Genomic DNA, 21978 nt, shown 5'->3' with positions numbered 1-21978 from the left:
TCATAATGAAATTGTACAGTAATTGTACAATTAATGTGTTAATGTAAAAATAATATAATCTTCTCCCACATTTGCCATACTACATCACAAATGACCACGTGGGACATTTACTTGTGTACATTATTAATTACTCATAGTTCTCCTTAAAATATATTTGCTCTTCTAAGCAATAAATCCTCATTTATTTCAGTGACTGTATATATGAACTATGTTTCTTTTTAAATTCTGAATTTGGACCAAACTACTTTGAAGAGATATTACATATATAAGCTTAGTCAATTATTCAATGTTTTAAAAGTTCTAAAAGAACATTTCTTATAAATAAAGTCCATTGAAGGATTATTTTAGAATATAATTAGTTTATTCAGAGTATGTTAACAGTTTATTTTCAAGCATATTTCATCTCAGAAATAAATATGAGAGTAAAGGAGAAAACTTCAATGTACAAAGGCTTTCAGACAAATGTGGGGGGCATTAGCTTGCCCTAAAAAAATTATTAAAAAGTAATATAGGGGGTTGGGGTTGTGGCTCAGTGGTAGAGTGCCTGCCTAGCATGTGTGAGGCACTGGGTTAGATTCTCAGCACAACATACAAACAAATAAAGGTCCATCAACAGCTAATAAAATATTTTTAAAAATTAGCATGGAAGTTTGTTGTTTTTCCCATTAAAATAAAAAGCTAACTTCAGGGATAAATTTAGTCCAAACCAGAAAACTGGAGTTTGATCCCCAAATGAATGTCACTTTTCCCAAAACAAGAAAGCTCTAGAAGGCAGCATATGCACAGGCCCCATTTTAAAGTCAAACCACAAATGCCTCTTCATTCCAGCAAACAGCCCCCTAGATTTTAAGTCTGCATAAATCATGAGCTATGGGTGGAAAGTCAAGAAAGAAAATGAAACTAAGTTTTAGGACAACAGATAGATTGTTAGATCAATTAGGGACAGTCCATTTCCTGCTCTGCTAAAAGAATTTCACCAATATTCCAACTAAACTGACACACCTTTAGAAGGCCTACTACAGCCATCAACCTGAAGGCTTAGGCACCCCAGAAGTTCACTCATTCACCTCCAACAACTCTTGCAAATAATGTAGGTGTGCTATCTTTTGATGGAGGTTCATTCCCTAATTCCCCACAGCATATTTGAGTTGTGTTCACTTTAAAACACCTGTCTACATAGCTAAAGTCCAGAAAATAATGGGTTAACAATAACTGTCAGTGGCATGAAAGCTGTATTTTGATGAATCATTCACCATGAATCATTCTTCAATAACATAGAAGCAACTATGGCTCTATAAATTAAGGGCTCAAGATGTTTAACATATTCCTCCCCAGAGGAAAGAGAAATTCCACTTGGGTAGAGAGTCATTAAAAAGTCATAAATTCCATGTTAACAGTTTTCCCTTCGTCTTGTAGATTTTTCCAGTACTACTACATTTTCCTTATCAAATCTGCTTCTCAGAACCAGACAACCTTATCTTAGTTTATTTGTACAAAGTCACCACAACAGTGGGACAAAAATGTTCCAGTTCACATGAGTTCACCTGACACCGCATGCCTGGCGTACCAAAACCTCACTCTTCCCACAAAGTTGGAAACAGGTAGAGGGTTCAATCAATTTTACTGGTCACGAGATGTTCTTAGGTCATCACTCCTATCGTTCTCCTATTTATTTTGGACTTGTTTAGAAGGTGAATTGTTTGACTTTTATCTCCTCCTTCTGAATTTCCTGATAACTCTGTACTTATAAGTAATCATATCACTTTGTACCTATATAATGGATGACCCTAAAAAAATTCAACATTTGAACAGTTTTAACTGCTTTTTAAAAATCTCTGACAGGGGCTGCAGTTATGGTTCAGTGGTAGAGTGCTGGCACATGTGAAGCAATGGGTTTGATCCCCAGCACCACATAAAAATGAATAAATAAAGGTACTGTGCCCATCTATAACTAAAAATATTTTTTAAAAAAATCCCTGACAAGCTGGAGGTAGAATTCATTGGTGGATATATTGTATTTATTACCACCACTGAGATTCTGAGGCTTGGCTCAAATTCTTTTAACATGTGAACTAGTGGTACAGCTGGTACAAAATTCAGACATCTGCATTCTCAGTTCTGTAGGATTTGACCTTGACAGTGCATTGTCCTTAAGAGATCTTATCTTCTTATCCAAAGGACAGAAGGCAATCAAAAGATTAAATAGCAATTTAGCTCTAATTCAAAAAGGTCCTTTGCTAAATATTGAAAGGAAGGGGGAATGGAAAGAAAAGGAGGAGGAATAAAGGGACAGAGAGTGGAAAGGTTAGTTTGTCAGTTTTACACTTTACTTCCAACTATTTTATGTCAACTCTATTAGCAACTGCAAAACTAACATTTCCCTTGGTTTTCATCCTTAGTTTCTGTCTTCATACAAAGACTTCTTAGGTCTTTTGGAGTGGCTTTAGTGAAAAGAATACAGCAGGTAACTGAAAAACCATCCTTCTATTTCTATCATGTCTAGTTTGACGTAAACTGAGTTCTCATTTCCAGTTCATCACAGTATCTATTGTCATGGAATAGATACTCTCTTCATCTGTTAAATAAACCATCATGCCTGCAGATCCAATTTTGTTTTAAAAGCTTCACTCCAAGTTGGCTGTTTATATCCTTTAAATGAAGATAAGCTTCCGGACTTATTTCATAAATATTTTTCTTAAGGTCATGTAGACACATATGAACCTATTATAGTATAGCTAAAAGAAAATTTTAAGTTGCCAACAGATATAAATTAAACGCCTCAAAGGCAAAGGTAAATATATCTATACAATGTATATGTGATCAAAGATATTTCCTCTTTCTTTTCTACTAAGCTTATTTAATATTGGTAAGGATGTTTAAAACAAAATTATAATGCTTTTATGATTGGATAGTCTAAGGTATGATGCTATATGTTCTTAAGCTTTCCAATGATTTATTCAAAGATATTAATATACTATATATAGACAACACTAATCCAAATGACAAGATCAGAGAATCAGAATCAATCCTTTATGGGAAAAGCAATGCACCCATTTCATGACCATGTTTCTAAATTTGTACACAAATACAGAAAGTTCTCATATGGTAATTTCAAAAGAGAGAAATAAATCATACAGCAAATTTTATTCTAAAGGAAATTTCTATCTTACAGAAATTTCACTTAAAAAATATAAGGTCAGCTAGGTGCAGTAGTGCACATTTGTAATTCCAACAACTCAGGAGGCTGAGGCAAGAGGATAGCAAATTCAGCCCTAAGCAACTGAGCCAGGCCCTCAGCAACTTAGCAAGACCCTGTTTCAAAATAAAAAATAAAAAGAGCTTGGAGTGTGGCTCAGGGGTAGTTGCCCCTGGGTTTAATCCCTGATACCAAATTAATTAATGAATGAGAAATAGATGTAATAAATAAAAACATATATGTGTGTGTGTGTGTGCGTGTTTATCTATATATGTAAACATAAACACACACACACACACACACACACACACACACACATATTCAAAACAACAGCTCCAAAGCATTCTGCTCTTGGTTAAGCTAAATAATAAACTCTTTTAAGCAAACCATTTCAATCTATCAATGAGTAGATTAGCAGAAATAATTTCACTTATTGGTAAGCTAAGAAGTCCTAATCGTATCCAAAAAATCTGACACATCATGAAGCAAAATGTTAAATTACATCTTCAAAACAAAATGTTAAGATGAAACACCTCCTCTTTCTTGACTGAGGCAAGTACTTGAAGTATTATTATTCCTGTTCTTATTCAGCTGACAGAAAACTGAAGGCTAAAATATTTAAGCAACTTGAACAGGACATCAGAGTTGTAAGTGGCTGATAGGGAGTTGGGCCCAAAATGACTGTTACCAGGGCCAGTGCTTGCAACTGCTGCCTATCTGTTAGGCCAAAAGATTTCTTAGCAATACCTGGGACTTCCTTGACAATGGTTGTGATAGGAAATCAGAAAATACCAACTAAGGAATTTATAGAGATATCAGAGACACTAATTTTATACTGAGGTGCTAACCAAAGGTGTTTTTTTTATAAATGGGAAAACAGGGGGACAAAATAAATAATTCAGTTTGATGTGTCAATACCACAAACATCAAATGGAAAAATGTTAAAGACATTATCTTTATTCTTTGTATTTAAACCTCTAAAAATGAAGTGTTTTAGATTAATGTGAATAAAAGCAAATATGAATACTACAGCATTGGCAACAAATTAACAGCTTCTTATCTCAGTGGCTCATATTATTTGGGTAAATGTCAATGAATGGTCTAAAAAGATACCAATGAACTCAAGCATCTCTCCTTTTATACTTGATTATAAAAGTAGCTAACAATATACCTTTGTGTGGTTTGAAAAGCAGTACTCCTAATTAAGTAGTAGCAAGTAGAAGAAAAATAGAAATTTGAGCAAGGTCAAAGGCAGCTATTCCTTTGAAAACAAAACTGCCTTTCCCATGTGACAACCCCAAAGAGCATATGCACTCCCCTGGCAAAGTTCTCATTTACTTTCTTCCCAACCTCTTCCTGTCTAATACAAATATTTGTAAAACTTCATGAAGATTAGTTTATACCATATTATGTGTTTAGATAGAAGACAAGATGCCACACTTCTAGAATAGGTGTTGTTTTATTAATAATTTTTATTATAACTAAAAAACAAGTACATAAAACCCCAAAGAGGTGAAGAACCTAAAAGCAAAATAACACAGGAAATAAAATTGGTCACCAAATACTTATACATATTACTTCAAAGAAAAATAAAATCAGGGTTATTGGAATCAAAAGATTCTTACAAAGACTCCATCTTGTGTAAATTAAAATTAAATAAATACAAATATAAACCAGATTGCTAAAAAGATGGGGCTCTATTTCTGCTGAAAAAAAAAAGTAAGTTTTGGCAGTGTTATAGGCAGAATTATGTCTTCAGCTCGAGTTTAAAGATCCATCTCTTTTAGCATGCCCTAGATGCTGCTACTATAATAAAGCAAGGCATAGGGACATAGGTTTACTCTAGTTACTCCAGCCACCAGATATTCTTAACTGACTGCCTTGATATTAAGGAGAAAAAAAAAAAATCCCTTACTTCCATGTGTCTTTAGAGAAACACACTTAACTCTGTATCTTTCATGTTTACTTCAGAGCTCTATTATGAAGGGTCCAGTGTGTGTACTTTATGAACCACACACAAAGAAATGTAACAATGCTTCTCTACTGCTTAATCAAAGCAGTTTTACAGCCTTTCTTATTTGATTACTACTCAAGTTACAATATCAAGCTGTGCCAACACATTACACAGGAAGCTGCGAGCAAAGGATGTTTTTAAGAACTTCAAAAATAAGCCATTTAGAGTTTGATATGTATCTGTGTGTGTCTAACTTTACATTGCTCTCTGTGCATATAAAATCACTAGCACCATTTTTCAGGTCTTAATCACTAGATTGTTCAGCATCTATCTATATTTTAGTATTTACAATTCTTAGTAATATTTTATTCTGTGAAGTGAGGCATGGCACAGTTACACACAGAATTCACTTATTCATGTAATCTGTATTAGTTGTAAGACAAATCAAATTCTAAAAGGAAAAAAAAATAATCCTCTAAATGCAAATCTTTTATGTAGGAAGGGTTCAAAATAGATTCCAAAGCCTGTCGTTAAAATTGGTATCTGGTAAATGCCCTAAAATACTCTGTCTGATCTTCTGTAGTTCCTACCTGCCTAAATTCAAATTCAGGACACAGTCACAGGATACTAAGAGTAACAAGATGGTATTTGCCACTGCTAAAAATCCAGGGTCACCAACCTCAGTGGTATTCTGAAAACACTGCTAGGTTTCCTTCAGCTTTCTCTTCTACTTTACAGCAAACATTTCCTATCTTCCCTACTCTCTGAAACTTCACACATCTCCCCAACCCATTTTCAAAAGAAAGCCTTCCTTCATACGCTTCAGGAAAAGAAAGCTGATACCCCCTTAACCCAGCTGTCTGTAAACCTCTCTGCCTTTCTGTGTCCTATTTTATTGGAGGAGGTGCCCTTCCTGACACCAAAACTGTGACCCCATTTTTTTTCAGGGACCTCACTTTTTTGGCCAATGCCTGTGTCTTATGTCTACTTTAAGTTCTCATTTTTTATAGGATCTCCTTCTCCTTTCCCCCAACTTCCTTTTCAAAATTCTATGGTACTAGAGATTGAACCCAGGGGCACTCTATAACTGAGGGATATCCCCAGCCCTTTTTATTTATTTATTTTAAAATACTGAGACAGGCACTCACTAAGTTGCCCACACCAGTTTTGAACTTGTAATTCTCCTACCTTAGTCTCAGTTGGGATTCCTGGTGCACCATCATGCCTAGCTTTACTGCATCTTTTTCTTTTTTTTTTAAATCATCAAACGTTCTCTAGTCCAAAAGTTCTCTGACCTTTACATCCCCAATACAATAAAGGTATTTTGAAAAGGAGAAGGCAGGTTACCAAACAATAAAAAATGGCCATGCTATCTACTATTTTTATTTTTCAAACTAATCATTTTAATACAAGAAAACCAGAATGGTTATCATATAAATGGAAAACCCTCATCTTAATTTTAATTTTACTTTCTCTGGTTCCAAACTCCTTGAAATGTTCTTTTCCTTGACTACTTGATACATTATCCTGGATTTTTTCCTCCTCTGTCTACTTTGCCCTAGTGGAATTGCCTTCTCTGCTACCCTACTTTTAAAAAAGAGAGTTCCTTAGAATGCAATCTTTGATCTCCCCACACCTTTTTAAAAATTTCAATGCAAAGTGTGCTCTTTCTTTTGAAAAGATTTATTTTATTGGATTTTATTGATTCTTCTTAGTTATACATGATAGTAGAATCCATTTTGATAAAATTATAGAAGCATAGTATATACCTTATTCTAAATAGGACCCCATTCTTGTGGGTGGGCAGGATGGTTGTGTTCACTTAGGTATTTTCATATGTGTTCATAGGAAAATTATGTAGAGTTCTCCTTCCTTCTTACTACACACTATCTATTTTGGTAATCTCACATATCACCAATGCTCCAAATACTACAATCTCACACTGGACACACAAAATTGCATCTCCAGCTTATACCATTCTCCTAAGTTTGGGCCCATATCTGACTTCTTTCCCATCATCACTACTTAAATATCTTACAAATCCAAATATTTCAAAGGGAAGTTAGTTTTCACACATTACTAATTGCCTACCAATTATCCACTTCTCACCCATTCCATTCTAACAGCATCTCTACTTAATAGTGGTAGCAATGTGCTCAATTAAAAGATACTTTCCTGGAGTCCCTTGTCACTAGTTTGGCTAGGGTCTGGTGGATTTCTGGAAAAGATTTTTCCTGATTTAGGTATTACTCGTTTCTCTCCTTTCTTCTTCCACTTTTGCCATTCAGGTGAGGCTAAAAGTGGGATGGCCAGCATGCAACTACAAGGTGACAGGCATGAGGCCAACATACATTCCACCACTAAGCCTGGCAGAGCAGTTTACCTTACTAAAGGTAATAGTCCTAGACTGTTTTCCCCTTAGATGTTTTGTTATTTTAGAAACATAATCACCTACTTGTTAGTTAACTGTTAACCAACCCCCTTTTATTTGTAATCAGATCCTTTAACAGTTATAATATATTATAATATATTGCTTCACCAATGGTCTCCATCATAGTAGATGCATCAGTTTCAGCCCTATTGTTCACACTAAAAATTGGGCAGCCAACTAGATATTTTATTCTCTTTCACACATATCCTGTCTCTTACTTCTAGTCTAAGCCATCCTCACATCTTATGTCCCTCTCCTCAACTTTTGTCTCTCTAGTCTGTTTTCTACAGAATGGTGCTAATCAAGTCACATCATTCTTCTCAAAAGCTTACAAGTTTCATGTTGTACTTGAAATAAAATCTACAACTCTTAATGTGGAATCTTAAACCCTGTAAAAATGTTTCCAAGATTGTGTCCACAGAACTATCTTTGGCAGAAGCACCTAGAGTACACATTAAAAATGTAGATGATTGAATCAAGCTATGGGATTGTGCCCCTAGGAAGCTGCATTTTAAAATTTGGACATCCTAACAATTCTGATGCACATTGAAATACATGAAAGTTCACCCACTCTACATAATATGGTCCTGTCTCTAAAGTCATCCAGGACCAATCTTACATCCCCTTCAACTCACTCTTCCTTGTTTATATTTTACCTTCTCAAATGTGTTAAACTCTTTTCTGTTTTGGGACCTTCAAGCCAGACTACTCTATCAGTCCTATTCCACTCTTCCTCTGACTCTTAAAACTTAAGTATCTTTCAGGGAAAAATCAACCATACCCAACCACCAAGAGTAAATGAGGTTTTGTTAGATCCTCACTTAGCACTCTGTATGTTTCTATTACTTACTTATTATTGTTGTATTACTTAACAATTTTTTTAAAAATAAATAAAACATTAAAAAGATAGATGGCATTTTTGTCTGCAACTACTCCCCCCCCCACACACAAGTAAGCCTTCTCTGAATACTGGCATTCAGGTTCTTACACTTTTAGCTTCACTATATCCCTGTGTCTCAAAATTTGTTACAGATGTATAAAAATGTCACTCTAAGAGATACTATTTGGCAATTCACTTCCTTTATAATGGCTAAAATGAACTACATCTATATACATCAGTAGTAAATCACTTATCACCATTTAAATTATTTTAGTAATTATTTATTCAATAACTATCTCCTAGATTGCAAACATCACAAGCTAGATCATATCATTTGCATTACCTTACAGTGTCTGGCACACAGGTAAAATATAAATACTGGTTTAATGAAGAATGAACCAGTGAATGACTAATGCAAGGGCTAATGTATACAGATGAATTGTAATAATGCTAAGATTAAATTATATAGACTACTCCATCAAATTAAATTAGCCAAACATTCTGAATTACTTCTGTTTGTGTATTATTTAAAGAAAAACTAGTGAAATGCAAAGAGAGGGGGTAATAATTCCTTTTGTTTTTTACTTGGTAGAAAAAAAAAAAGACCTAAAGAAAATAATTTTAAAGGTTATACACTTTTTATTATATATAGAAGAATCGAATCTTGTATATTAGCAAGCCTTATACATACTGCCAAAATGAAGAGGAGAAAACACAAGCAGAAAATAATTCCTGCTACACAGAAAGGATGAAAATTTGGTAACTAAGTAAAATAAGGGTCCAGAACCCTAAAATGGAAGCCTGAAACCAAAGGAGCCTGTTACTTCAGCCACTTTCTTACAGTCATATAAGTTTGGAATACAACTTCATAAAAGGAATGAGCATTATCTGACCACTCTTGTACCACAGAACGTTTATTACAAAAGCGATTTTAAAAAGAGCAATTTAAGTGTAAAATGGGTACATTAACAAAACCACCAATTTTCCAGAGTAAAGGGATTGGAATAGGTTGGTTTTTAAGTATAATTTAATCAGCAGAATTGTTTCTTCACAGTACAGTATATATTGCATATACCTGTGTTGTGACTGTGCTTAGATTTAACATTATCATTAAAACCAAAACACATATATAAGGATAATTATAAATGGATCTAGACAAATACAGGAATTTGATCTTCATCACTGAATCATTCTAGTGTTGCTGGTTTAAAAAAGAAAAAAAAAAGCACTTCCTAAAAACAAGCACAAATGTGAACAAAGATCAATTCATTCTTGGATCATATCATGAACTGTTATATGTAAATAGGACAAATGAAAATTATACTTGGAATTCTATAAAAAGCTCTAAGGGACAAAGGTTGATTAAGATTGTTAAATTAAATTTAACTGACAGACATCTAGAGGCAGCAAATAAAAAAATTTTTAAATGCATTTTCTAAAATAATTTGTAAGAGTTAGATAAACACCAACTGTTAGTGCTAACATACTAATTTGCATTTAATACTGTAGAAGTACATAACAAGAACATTTTGAAAGCACTTATATAAAAAATGAAATAAAGGATGGTTTTAAATGGTAGGATTTAGGACTGACCCTCTCTAAATCAAATAATTTTGGATTTGATTTTCTCATCTATATACCTTAGAACAAAAATATAATCATTGCAGATTAAACAGAGTAACTTTAATATGAACTCTCCCTAAAATCTTGGTCAATGGAGATTTTGACATTGTTAGTCTTTTAATTTTCATGAACTATTCCAATGTTATTAATAAGGTAACACACAAATTCCTTATTACTTTTTCCCTCCAGTACCAGAGATTGAATGCAGGTTAACCCTGAGCCACATTCCCAACCTCTTTTATTTTTTATTTTGAGACTGGGATTACAGGTAAGTGCCATCATGCCCAGCCACTCATTACATTTCATAATGGGAGAAGCATAGTCTGTTGTCAAAAGGGATGAGCCCTGAAACCAAAATCATCTGTGTGTAAATCTTGGCTGTAAAAGTATGCAACCTTAGGGAATTTACATAAAATATAATCAGAACCTATAGATGTAATAAAATACCTCTTCCTAGTATTTATCTACTTCATAGTTTTTATTAGGATTTAAGAACTCTTAAAACATGTATTATTATGTAGATGATTGACCCATACTAAATCACAATAAATATTAGTTATTACCAGTGATCCTAGAAGCCATGCTATTCAACTATTTAAAATTTGATATTCCTAGGTTTCTGTTGATGTGTTTAGACCCAAGCAAGGACTAATATAATTATAATTAGCTCTGGTATGTACACTACTAAGCTTCCTATGATAGGCATCTCTGACAAAAGGAATTCTGACTTCCAAGGTCTTTGGCATAAGGAAGAGGTATGAATTGGGCATTTCTTTCCATTTTCAATTTCTGCCAATTTTAGGTACACAGGGTTATTTCAAATGTGTGATCACTACTGTGCATGAATGAGAAATATGATGAATTCAGTACTTCTTCATGAGTCAATTTCACTCAAGGACTGAGGAAAAAAATTTTAGTCATAGAACTAGTAAAAATTGTGTTAAAAACTAAAACAGGCATTATAAAGTGGAGCAAAATGCACAAGGATTTAAAAAAAACCTAAAACAGGCATTATAAAGTGGAGCAAAATACACAAGACATGGAAGTATATGCCTAATGGACAGCCTACTCAGGTCCTAAAATACTCATGCAGCAGTCATTGATGCCATGTAAGTCATAAAAGCATAAGGTACACTGAAAGTTTTAATCTATTAAGAAATTTTTGCAGGAGATCCTAAATTTTTAACAAAAAAACCCTGTTTCACAATGGTACTCATTAAAACTTTTTGCAAAGCAAATACTACAGAATATAATATGTAAATTCTCCTCTAACCAGAGCTCCTCCAAACAAGTAAATATACTAACACATGAATAAGTAGACAATAATATGACAAAACCCAACACACAAGGCATACCAAATAAACAACAGTGCTGGTTCTGTAGTAAGCAAGTATGGTAGATATAAAATAAAATTACACAGTAGAGACTGAATAAAAATCACAGCTTCTTAAGTCTTTATTACTTAGTTAAAAACACAGCAAACTAATTCTCTTTCTCCTTTGTTCTCCTTCAGAAAAAAAAAAGATAGTCTCCAAGTCCTGTTGAAATAGCATGTTTTAGTTGAAAAACTTCACTAATACGTAAATAGAAAGTTAGGCTCTATTCCCCCTCTTCCTCAGTCCCATTCTCTAAAGTTTCTCTTTCAAGTAAAAAGGGATGATAAAAGAGACATATTCTATTGGTATGATTAAAGAGAGCTAATGGTATTAGTTACCACAGAACTTTAACAAAATCACTTGTCCTATAATTTCATCAAGAGGTCAATGAAATTTCATTGTATAGAAAATGTTCATTCATTTCAATTCAAATACTCATCTCAAAAACTATTATTTGGTCTATTTCCTTATTCAGGTTATAAATTGTGTGTAAGATGCATGTATCCAGGCTTTATGCAAAATACTAAAGAATAAAGCTATACTATACTGAAAAAAAGAAGTTTCGACTTGTACATTTCAGGTATATATTTTCTTTAACTTTATTTTTAAAATAAGCTAGAATGGCAAATGTCAACAATACTAAAAATATCTGGAAGTGAAAATATAAACAACATGAATATTCAGAAATGAAAACCTATTCATGAGTAACTATAATTTTTAAAATTATCTCATTTTCAGCCAAAGACAAATAATGATATAAAAGAATGAAAAAGAAAGTATAATCTGTAAATTAAGACAATATATTGAATTTTCTCATTATAATCTTTAATTTTCAGTGACTAGGAGAAAGAATAAAACAATAGACTATGGGAAGAGTTCAATTAATAATTTATACCATGGTTTTATATAACATCATTAATCTCATTTAGTGGAAGAAGGTCAGGACTTAAGGATTAAGTTTTATGTTGTCCCTAGTGATACATACAAAATAATAAAAACTGTTCATTCTGACCTCGAACTAAAGAGAAGTTTAATAAGAGATTGAAGATCAAGATTTCAATTTGAAATTTACAATGAAATGGTTCAAGTATGAGTAGTTAGTTACAATTATAGTTGACATTAATATTTTAGCACATTCTTATTTTAGTACACATTGTGTAAAAGCAAACAGAATTTACATTAAATAAGGGCCCAATTCTTAAAATTTAAGGTTTTTCACTTTTATAAACTCATAGAAGGGCTAACCAGGCAAGTTTAAATTCTGAGAATTAAAAAATCAGTTGTTTTTGGTGATGGTGATTAGACCCAGGGCCTTACACATGCTATGCATACACTCTACCAATGAAGTACACCTGAATTTCAGAGAATAATATTCTCTTGAGAGTAACAATATTTAAGTCTTAACATTTTACAAGTCAATAAGGCCTTTAAAAAATTAATAAATTTCAAGAACACAATACACATTTTTCTTTATAAATAAAAAATAAAAATCCACCAATTATGAAATTGATACTGAAGACAATATGTTCTATAAATAGAATAAATTAAAAATCAGAAAACTTGTTCTGAGGACACTTACTGATTCAAATGTTTAAAATACAACAAGGGAAGCAGGCAGTTACTTTGCACATTTCTGGGAAAAGTTAATACGTAAAGAAAAGAGTAGTGTTTTTTCTGTTAACATTTGTTTAGAACTTGAGTAGCTTTTGCTTATGTACAATATTTTTTTACTTATATATTTAATCTAACCCCAAAGGAATTTATTTTAAAAAGCCAACATTGCAACGTTTATTTTTAGAGTCACATTTCTGCTACACTCACTTTCTTTCAAAGGTTCTGGAGTGATGTTTTATTTTTAGAACTACTGTATAACTATAACATTCATTTCTAACTTTGATAGATTTGATTAATTCCAGCACATTGTTTTTTTACTGGAAAATATAATTAAATAGTTTTAATAAATGCTGATGATACAATCAGACTGCAAAATAACCTATAGTCACATTAGCTAATGCCAATTATGATCATTAAAAATAAATTTAAAAGTCTGTTGAAACAAAACATACAACAGAACAACTACATAAAAACATTTTAAAAATGTAAATATGTTAATAGAGAAAACAAAGTGCTAAAAATTCTGGAAAGGGGTCTGGGTGGAGTGGGAGTTACAAACTTTAGGAATACTTGCAAGCTCAATTCTGTGATTCTAAAAAAAATACAAGATTATGGTAAATGAAAGTACAAAGATCCAGAAAGGCTGAACTACGTTTTAAAAAAAAATACTTCAGCTGTTTAAAAAATATAAATTTACTTATAGCTCAGGGTTTCAAGTATAATTGCAGGGCAGAGTATATTGTTATATAAATAAAAATCACCAGAAATGCAATGTGAAAACAAAAATTTTAAGACTATTTCAGGTAAAAATTTTTCCTTCCAAAAGATAAGTATTACAACTAGATAATTTCAATCACCTGAGGTATCTGAATTAAAAGTATTTAAGAAAGATAAATATTTTAGAGAAACAAAGGCTATTATTTTAATACTGTGTCTAGAAAAACCATATCCTCAGATATTAAAAATTTGCTTAAAAGGGCTGGAGATGTGGCTCAGTGGTTAAGTGTCCCTAGGTTCAATCCCTAATACCAAAAAAAAAAAAAAAAAAAAGTTGAATAACCAGGGGCTAGGGATACAGCTCAGTAGTAGAGTGCCTGCCTTGCTCTGGATTTAATCCCCAGTGCTGGGGGAAAAAAAAAAAGTTGACTAACAGTGTTATGAAACCAGTTGCCAGAAGTAGTAAGTATTAGGTACTTATTCTAATATGAAGTTTTTCTTTTTATTTGTTTTTTTCTGGTGCTGGATATACAACCCAGGACCTCTAGCATGCTAAGTACACACTTACCACTAAGCTTACAACCCAAGACCTCTAATGAGCTTTATGAGTCCATCATAATTCATGTTTTAAAAATTAAGGTAATATATGACCATTTTCCAATAATAAGTGTTTAATAATTTATTGTTGGGTATGATCTATAAAAAAAATACCACATATACCACCAAAAAAGCAATGCATCAAAGTGCTAATTACTTAGAAGGAATCAGGAAGTCAGGAAATCCTTATAAAAGTCAGGTTTTATACATATGGCATATAGTATATAAAAAAATCTTTATTACCCAAAACTTATAAAAATTACTAATAGAAATACAATCATCTATACAACAGAAACGGTAAACAAAGTCAATCTAAAATTTCCTTATTTTGATATGCTCACAAAATATAAATAGAAAATAAAGTTTGAATACCACAGTAACAGAATTACTTAAAGATTTATTATCAGTCTTCCTGTTTCAGAAATAAGTATCTTTTCTCTTACTCCTTATGAAAATTAAGAACTCTACGAAATATCAAGTTTTGCCAATTCTGTTTTACATAGGGTAGATTTGGCCTCAAATGTCCTCATAATTTTCTACATTTATTCAACAAATCACGTACATTTTTAGGTATTTACAGTAATAAACTATTGGATTGGGAGGAAAATAAAAGAACCTCTCCCAATCCAAATAAATTTCTTGTATTTCTAAGCAATGTAAGAAACAAATATTTTAACTGTGTTATTTTGAAATAAAAGAAATATTGCTTAACTTAGATATTCTTGAATGTATGTTATACATATAATTTTGCCCTTGGATTCCATGACACAGAACAGAACAGACTAATTAAAGTAAAGTCCATTCTGAATAAATCTAAATGAAATCTAGGGTCATGGTATCTGGTAATAATCTTCCTTATATACCAAATCTCTGACATCTAGTTTTGGTTTTATTATACATTTATAAATACAATACTTACTATAAATGGCACAATAGGAATTGAGAAGAAATCACATATTAAATAGACTGATCATAAATCTTTTGAAAAATGCATTCTAGCATTTTCAAGGTCATCCAGTAAAAAATTCAAAATTCTACAAATGAATAGTAAAGCAGATTTTTTAAACATAAAAATTATATATAGTAAACTAAATAAAACCATTCCATACACTGTCAACCTGAAAAGTACATTATTTAAACTGAACAGAATACTTTGAGGGGGATGGGAGGGGAGAGGGTACCAGGGATTGAACCCAGGGACACTTAGCTACTGAGCTATATCCCTAGTCTTTTTTAAGATAGGGTCTCATCAAGTTGCTTAGAGCCTCATTAAATTGCTGAGGGTAGTTTTGAATTTGCAATCCTCCTACCTCAACCTCCTGAGCCACTGGGCTTTCAGGTGTGCACCACACTGCTTGGCCAACTCTTTATAATAAATGTTGGGAAGAGCTCAAAGTCAAACCTCTTCCCTGTGCTGGAGTTCCCCAATATTGTTAGTTACTCTTTTACTCTGACAGTACTGGTAGTGAATGGGAAGAGTAACAACAGAAACCACAAAGTCAAGTTTAATAAGTAGAATACGTTACACTTTATAAATTTAGGGGCAGCAAAAATTTTATTTTATTTTTTTGTTTTTGGTACCAGGGATAGAATCCAGGAGCACTTACCACTGAGCCACATTCCCAGCCCTTTTTTTATATTTTATTTTCAGAAAGGGACTCACTAAGTTGCTTAAGGCCTGGATAAGTTGCTGAGGCTGGCCTTGAACTTGTGATCCTCCTGCCTCCGCCTGCCAATATGCTGGGATTAGAGGTGTGTGCCACCGCAAAAGGAATATAGATCAATGAACCATTTATACATAATATACTATGTGGAAAGAACTATTGGTCACCTTCAGAATATAAATAGATTTAAACAGGGAGATGAAATAAATATACAAACACATACATATACAACATATACACACATTATATATAAATTATCAACATGTTAACAGCTCTTTCCACATACATATATACCTATGAAATTCTATACTGTCAGATAAAGACCACAAGCATTTTGAATTTCTTTTGCCTTTGCTTCAAATCAGTTAAAGAAAATTTTCCTTTAGAAACAAGTTAATCATATACTGTTATATAAGTTGAATATAGCATACTGAAATTCCTTATTAATTAGTCCAAAAAGAAATATTTGGAAAAAAAATCCCACATATTAATGCAAATTAAGCAAGCAAGTTTTAAAATTTATACAATATGCTTGGGAAATCTTTAGTTGTATGGCAGTTTTAGTCAAATAGAGAAATGTTAAAAGTACATGACCTACAATATATGCAGTCTATAATTTGGATTATGTTATGGAAACATACAAATATTTCTTCTGAAAATTAAATCCCTTAAGAAAGAAGCCGAGGTGAATTTCTATATTATAGTCATTCTACTCAAAAAATATATTAAGTCAACTAAGAATAATAGTTTTATTGTAATGCAACACTATGATACTCGTCATTTCAGTTAGCAATTTTTCCTACTCTTTAGACACAACAGATAAAATGAAAGTTACATATTGAATAATATCAATCACATTCTTCCTCAGAGAGCAGGAAAATTCTGCAAATAGGGCTTTTTTTTTTCTTTTTTTTTTTTTTTAATCAAGGAGGGCAAGGGACTATGAGAAAGGTCTTTATTCAAATAATTCTAGTACAACCAATAGGAAACATCCTCTTCCCCTAAAAGCCCACCAACACTATACTGTATTAAAAATAAAAATTAAATCAAATAAAGTCCTTTAAGTATTTCTAGTTTCACTTTGAGGCAGTCTCAGGAAAATAAACATTTCAAATAGTATCTTCATAAGGATAATTTTTCCCTAAGTTAAAATCCCATTTGTTGTACTTAAAAATGTTATAGTTGCTTTTATATATTAAAAAAAAAACAATAAAATCAGCTTAAAATAAATTTATTGTACAATACAAAAAGTAGGCATACCGGAAAATAAAGGTACATTATTAAATATACAAAGCAAATGAAAGAAAGCTAAACAACACAAATGTTTTAATCCAAACACTAAGATAAAATGCACAACATTTATGCTAAAAACCAAATATATCAAGAAGAATATGCATTTCAAATGAAATGTTAATGATGCCAACAAAAAGGAGGAAAAAAAGAAAAACAAATGCTATTTGTAAATGCTTGAATATCAAGAATCAATAATGGCACAAAACATTAAACCCAACAATACTGGGTACTTTTCAAGAACTTTATTTGAAAAGATATTAAGAATACTGAAAGAATCAAAATATGTACTTACACTGGCAAAGCTTTTCTTTTTAAAAGTTTGTGGGCCTATTCACAGCATCTTACTTCTTCTTCCATTCATACCTCCTATAAAAATTTCTGGATGCTTGTTCTTAAAAAGTCTCTAAACAGAGTAGCTTGGATAACCCTACTTCATTTTTAAGTGTGCAGTTAGGCCTTACCGACATTATATGAAGTGCCACAAATTAACAACCGAATTTTGAAATCTATACAAATATGTACACAATATGAAAACAACTTTAATTTTATAAAGTAAAACCAACCTATGAGCAAAATGGGAAAATGTAATAATTTAGATCAGAGAAGGGGGAAAAAAAATAAAGCCTTCATGCCAATTAAGACATTCAGTTACTTGAATCACAAATAGCCATGGTAGAACTAACACAAATGTGACACTGTCCATAGGTTCAGCAGTGGCAAGGCCTTGAGAAGCATCCAGTTAGTATAAATATCTGAATATCACAGGAACATCAAGTAACCGTAAAATTCTTAGTAAAACTCTGTAAAATTTCATATATAATTACTTAAATACTTAAATTTAACACCTAAGCCCAAAAGCTTTTGACCAGCACCTCTGGGGGGAAACTTCTTCCCCTAATAATATAGTTCTCAAACTCAAGACATCATATGACCAAGATTTCTTATATCTAATTTGTACCTGATATCTAAATTGTAAAAGATATCTAAATTACTCAGTAAAATCTCTTTTGCTATACTATAATACTTTTACAGACTTTGCCATATCACATAAATGCCATCATTCTAAGAAGCCATAAAGGTTTCCTTCTCAAACTTCTCCCTCCAAATTTACTGGTTTAGACATAAATTAAAAAAAAAACCCAAAAAACCAAACCTGAAACTATGGGGAAAACCACAGAGGTATATGGAAGAAGGAGGAAGTGTGAATAGGCCCTACAGAATTTTACAGACACTTTGCCAAGACAGACTTTAAAATACTGTGCATAATTATTTGAAATCAGGTTACATAGAACCTAATTCTTCTCTTAAAAACAAGTTTTGATTCTCAATATTGCATTTTTATAACTGAACAAAAAGATTCAGATCTAAACAGATATTTTAGTAGCATACTTACTACCTTTAGACTAAATTCAGTTCCTAAGTACTCCAAGAGAAGTCAAATAAAACAAACTTTATGAGATGTTATAATTTACCACAAAAGAAATATTCATTAGCACTTATGAAATTATTAGAATAATAAAATTATTAAAAGCTAAAATCAAAATCTGCCATTCATATGTAATTATAACAGAAAAAGTTATGTAAATTCCGTGGGTAATATGAAAATAAAATTCATATTGAAGACACACACTATCTCTCCTTCTGAGTAACCATTATAGCTTTTTAACAATGAAATTCTTTGGCTGGAAAGATTCAATATGTAAAGACACTCCTGTACAAGATAGTTCTCAGGACAGAACTCAGGAGTTGCACAGTAACAAAGTAATGAGATATATTTTAAAGTGTTTGCCAAAGTTTTGACGAATTTTTAAAAAGTTAACACCAATCTATAGCTAAAAATGGCATTCATGTAAACTTAAAATAATTTTATAATCTACTGCTATTATAAATAAAGTAATTTGGAATTTGTTACTTTGAATTTTTAGTTTTGTATTTAGCATAGAAGTACTTTCCATTGCTACTATCAACATCATGTCAGTTTTAAAAATAGAAAATAAAAAAACTAAATGCAATAATTTATTAATTCAATTTGTAGATTTTAGAACTGAGAAATGACACCTTAGTAGAATTATCTGGCTATACAGGCAAAATTTTTAATTAAATCAAGATTTTTTTTTAATTTCTTTTTTGTATTTTTAAAAAATAAAGCAAATTTGCTTTATTTACTTTTTAAAGACCAACAAATCCACTTTTTAACTATTATCTTTTTACAAAGATTATAAGCAAAAAAAAAAAAATTAAAAAGCTTACGGCTCCAGCACCTAAGGTTGAGAACACAAAAAATTCAAATAAATATTTATAGTTTGCAAAAAAGCTAAAGATGTTTGAAAGGTTAAATGAAGAAACATTCTGAAACTAGAACCCATTTCTTTAGCTTTTCTCTCCCAGACTTTCCATTCTATATACTACAGTTGTAGAGATGTCCTCATTTGACTCAGGTGACACTTTTTTCCACACTGTCTCTTTTAAAGCAAGTTCTTGTTGGAGACTTTCATAGTCCAATGGTCCAAAGGAATGCTAGTTGTTCAAGCAACATACATAATTTATTAGTGTACTTGAGTGAAGAAAGGTCCAAGCTATAAAATGGTATTTTTCAATGAACGTTATTAAAATCTGTTAACATTTTCACCCACCACCATCTGACATTTTACTTCATGTTACTCATGTCGACTCCCAATAAAGTTTTTATTCTGTTAACTTGGCAAAATTCTCAAATATTATAAGAAGTTGCTTTGATTGCAACTAACAAAACTTTAATGTGGCACTAACAAAAGTTATTTGGTATATACTAAAATTGTTTACAAGAGCTTCACAGTCTAATAGGTAATTTTAGTATAAAAATTTTTCATATGGGATGCAAAGGTACTGAATTAAAATTCTCAATATAAGTCCTTTGGCCCAGTAAAAAACTACATATAGATTTAAAAAGTTTAAGTCCTGATTCTAATACCAGCTCTAAAGTAGAAATGGATAATATGAAGCCAAACATTGCAATAATAAACAGGACTTTAAGGGTATGAGGATATTCCATTAAACACTCATTGTAGAAAAAATATTTCATCTACAGTGGCTTATAAAACTTAAGAGGCTTCGAGAAGTCTCCCACTAATATCATAATACCTTTTCATTTACATATTTATCCACAAAGCAGGTAAGGAATTGAAATACACTTTAATTCAGAACTAGGACAAACATTAAGAGTAAAAAAGACTTTCTTTTTATATTAATAGCATGTAGCATTTCTTTTTATATTAATAGCATGTAACAATTCTAAAACTCTTAAAATAGCAGAAAACAAGCCAACTCTTAGGCTAATGAATTCCAATTTAAATAGTGAAAGCAATATTTAATATCTATATACTAGTGATCCAAGATAAAAACATCATCAATTTGTTTGCATTCATTTGTGATTGGGAAAGACATGAGACTACTAACAAACTTAAGTTTTAAACAGGCGAATCTCAATTTCTCTCTCTTAAAAGAATATTATAGAATGATCTAAGAAAGACTTTGGCTTACCCTCTGATCTCCACCTTCTCTTCGAGGATCAAGTTTTTTTGCAAAGTGTCTCAAATTGTCATAGTTATGGAAATTACACAGAGAAACAAGATCCTGGAAAGAGTTATACAGAATAGGTATAAGTAATAAATATGACATAACTATGTTGATATATGACTACAAGACAGTGAATCTCAACATTGTGTATATCCACAAGACTGGGATCCGGCTTAACTACGATCTTATAGAAACCACCACTGCAGCTAGGTAGCATAGGCGGCACATGCCTGTAATCCCAGCAAGTAGGGAGGCTAAGAAAGGAAAATCCCAAGTTCGAGGCCAGCATTGGCAATTTAGAGAGATCTTACCTCCAAAAAAAAAAAAAACATTGGGATACAGCTCAATGGTAGAGGCCCTCTGGTTTACTCCCCATATCATAAACAAACAAACAATGCATGCTAACTATAAGCATGGCATAAGGAAGAGAAATGAAATCAGAATAAAGATACAAGTCCTAAGAACACTCTTACTATAGCATGACCCTAGTACTTAATCACTCAAATTGTCTAACTTTCATCTTGTGTAAAACAGGGTTTATATAAGAGGCCACATGAAAGCATTCTTCAGTGAAATAACTGTAAAGTACCATAAAAATATGTCAGAATTCTGGTTATAATTTATTATAATTCATTTTATATATAACCCAAGGTCATTCTCTAGGTCATGTAAAATATAAAAGACTAAAAAACAAACCAGAATTTTAATTGAAAAAAAAATCTGCAAATAAAACCCAAAAATTATTGTACTTAACATGGACTCTAGAAAGTAATATATGTAAGTAAAATAATAACATGAAATAATAATGAGAATTAGGTGACAACAAAATACTGAACTAATCAAAAGTAGTACAACTTTTAAAAATTTATCTTAATTTTAATTTGCAGTGCTTATTTCTTCAAAAAAAAAAAAAAAAGAAAGGTAGGTAATAAGTAAGTCAACTATGTGTATTAATGACACAATAAATTTTAATTAAAATTTTTGGTTTTAAACTACTTCTCTGTATATTTTCTGAGTTTTGGAAAACCAATTATAACCAAGAAAATTAAAACATAAGCATCAATCAAATGCAATTTTT

The 21978-nt window shown here is 31.7% G+C and overlaps 1 protein-coding gene across 4 annotated transcripts in view; it reads right to left on the bottom strand.

Annotated features, from left to right (window-relative positions):
- The window catches only part of Gls (glutaminase), a 76655-nt gene that overhangs the window by 11285 nt on the left and 43392 nt on the right, over nt 1-21978 (bottom strand). For 2 of the 4 annotated variants that reach the window (XM_078017758.1, XM_005324368.5), the window contains exon 14: nt 20865-20957. In XM_078017758.1, the coding sequence (XP_077873884.1) occupies nt 20865-20957 (93 nt within the window). Of the gene's footprint in view, nt 1-17267; nt 19922-20864; nt 20958-21978 lie in introns of those variants that run through there. The other 2 variants (XM_005324369.5, XM_078017757.1) reach the window with 2 other exon arrangements.

The sequence above is a fragment of the Ictidomys tridecemlineatus genome, chromosome 7 (genome assembly GCF_052094955.1).
Source record: "Ictidomys tridecemlineatus isolate mIctTri1 chromosome 7, mIctTri1.hap1, whole genome shotgun sequence".
Classification (NCBI taxonomy): domain Eukaryota; kingdom Metazoa; phylum Chordata; class Mammalia; order Rodentia; family Sciuridae; genus Ictidomys; species Ictidomys tridecemlineatus.
Note: the sequence above shows the minus strand (reverse complement) of the source record. Positions and strands in the feature narration are given on the sequence as shown.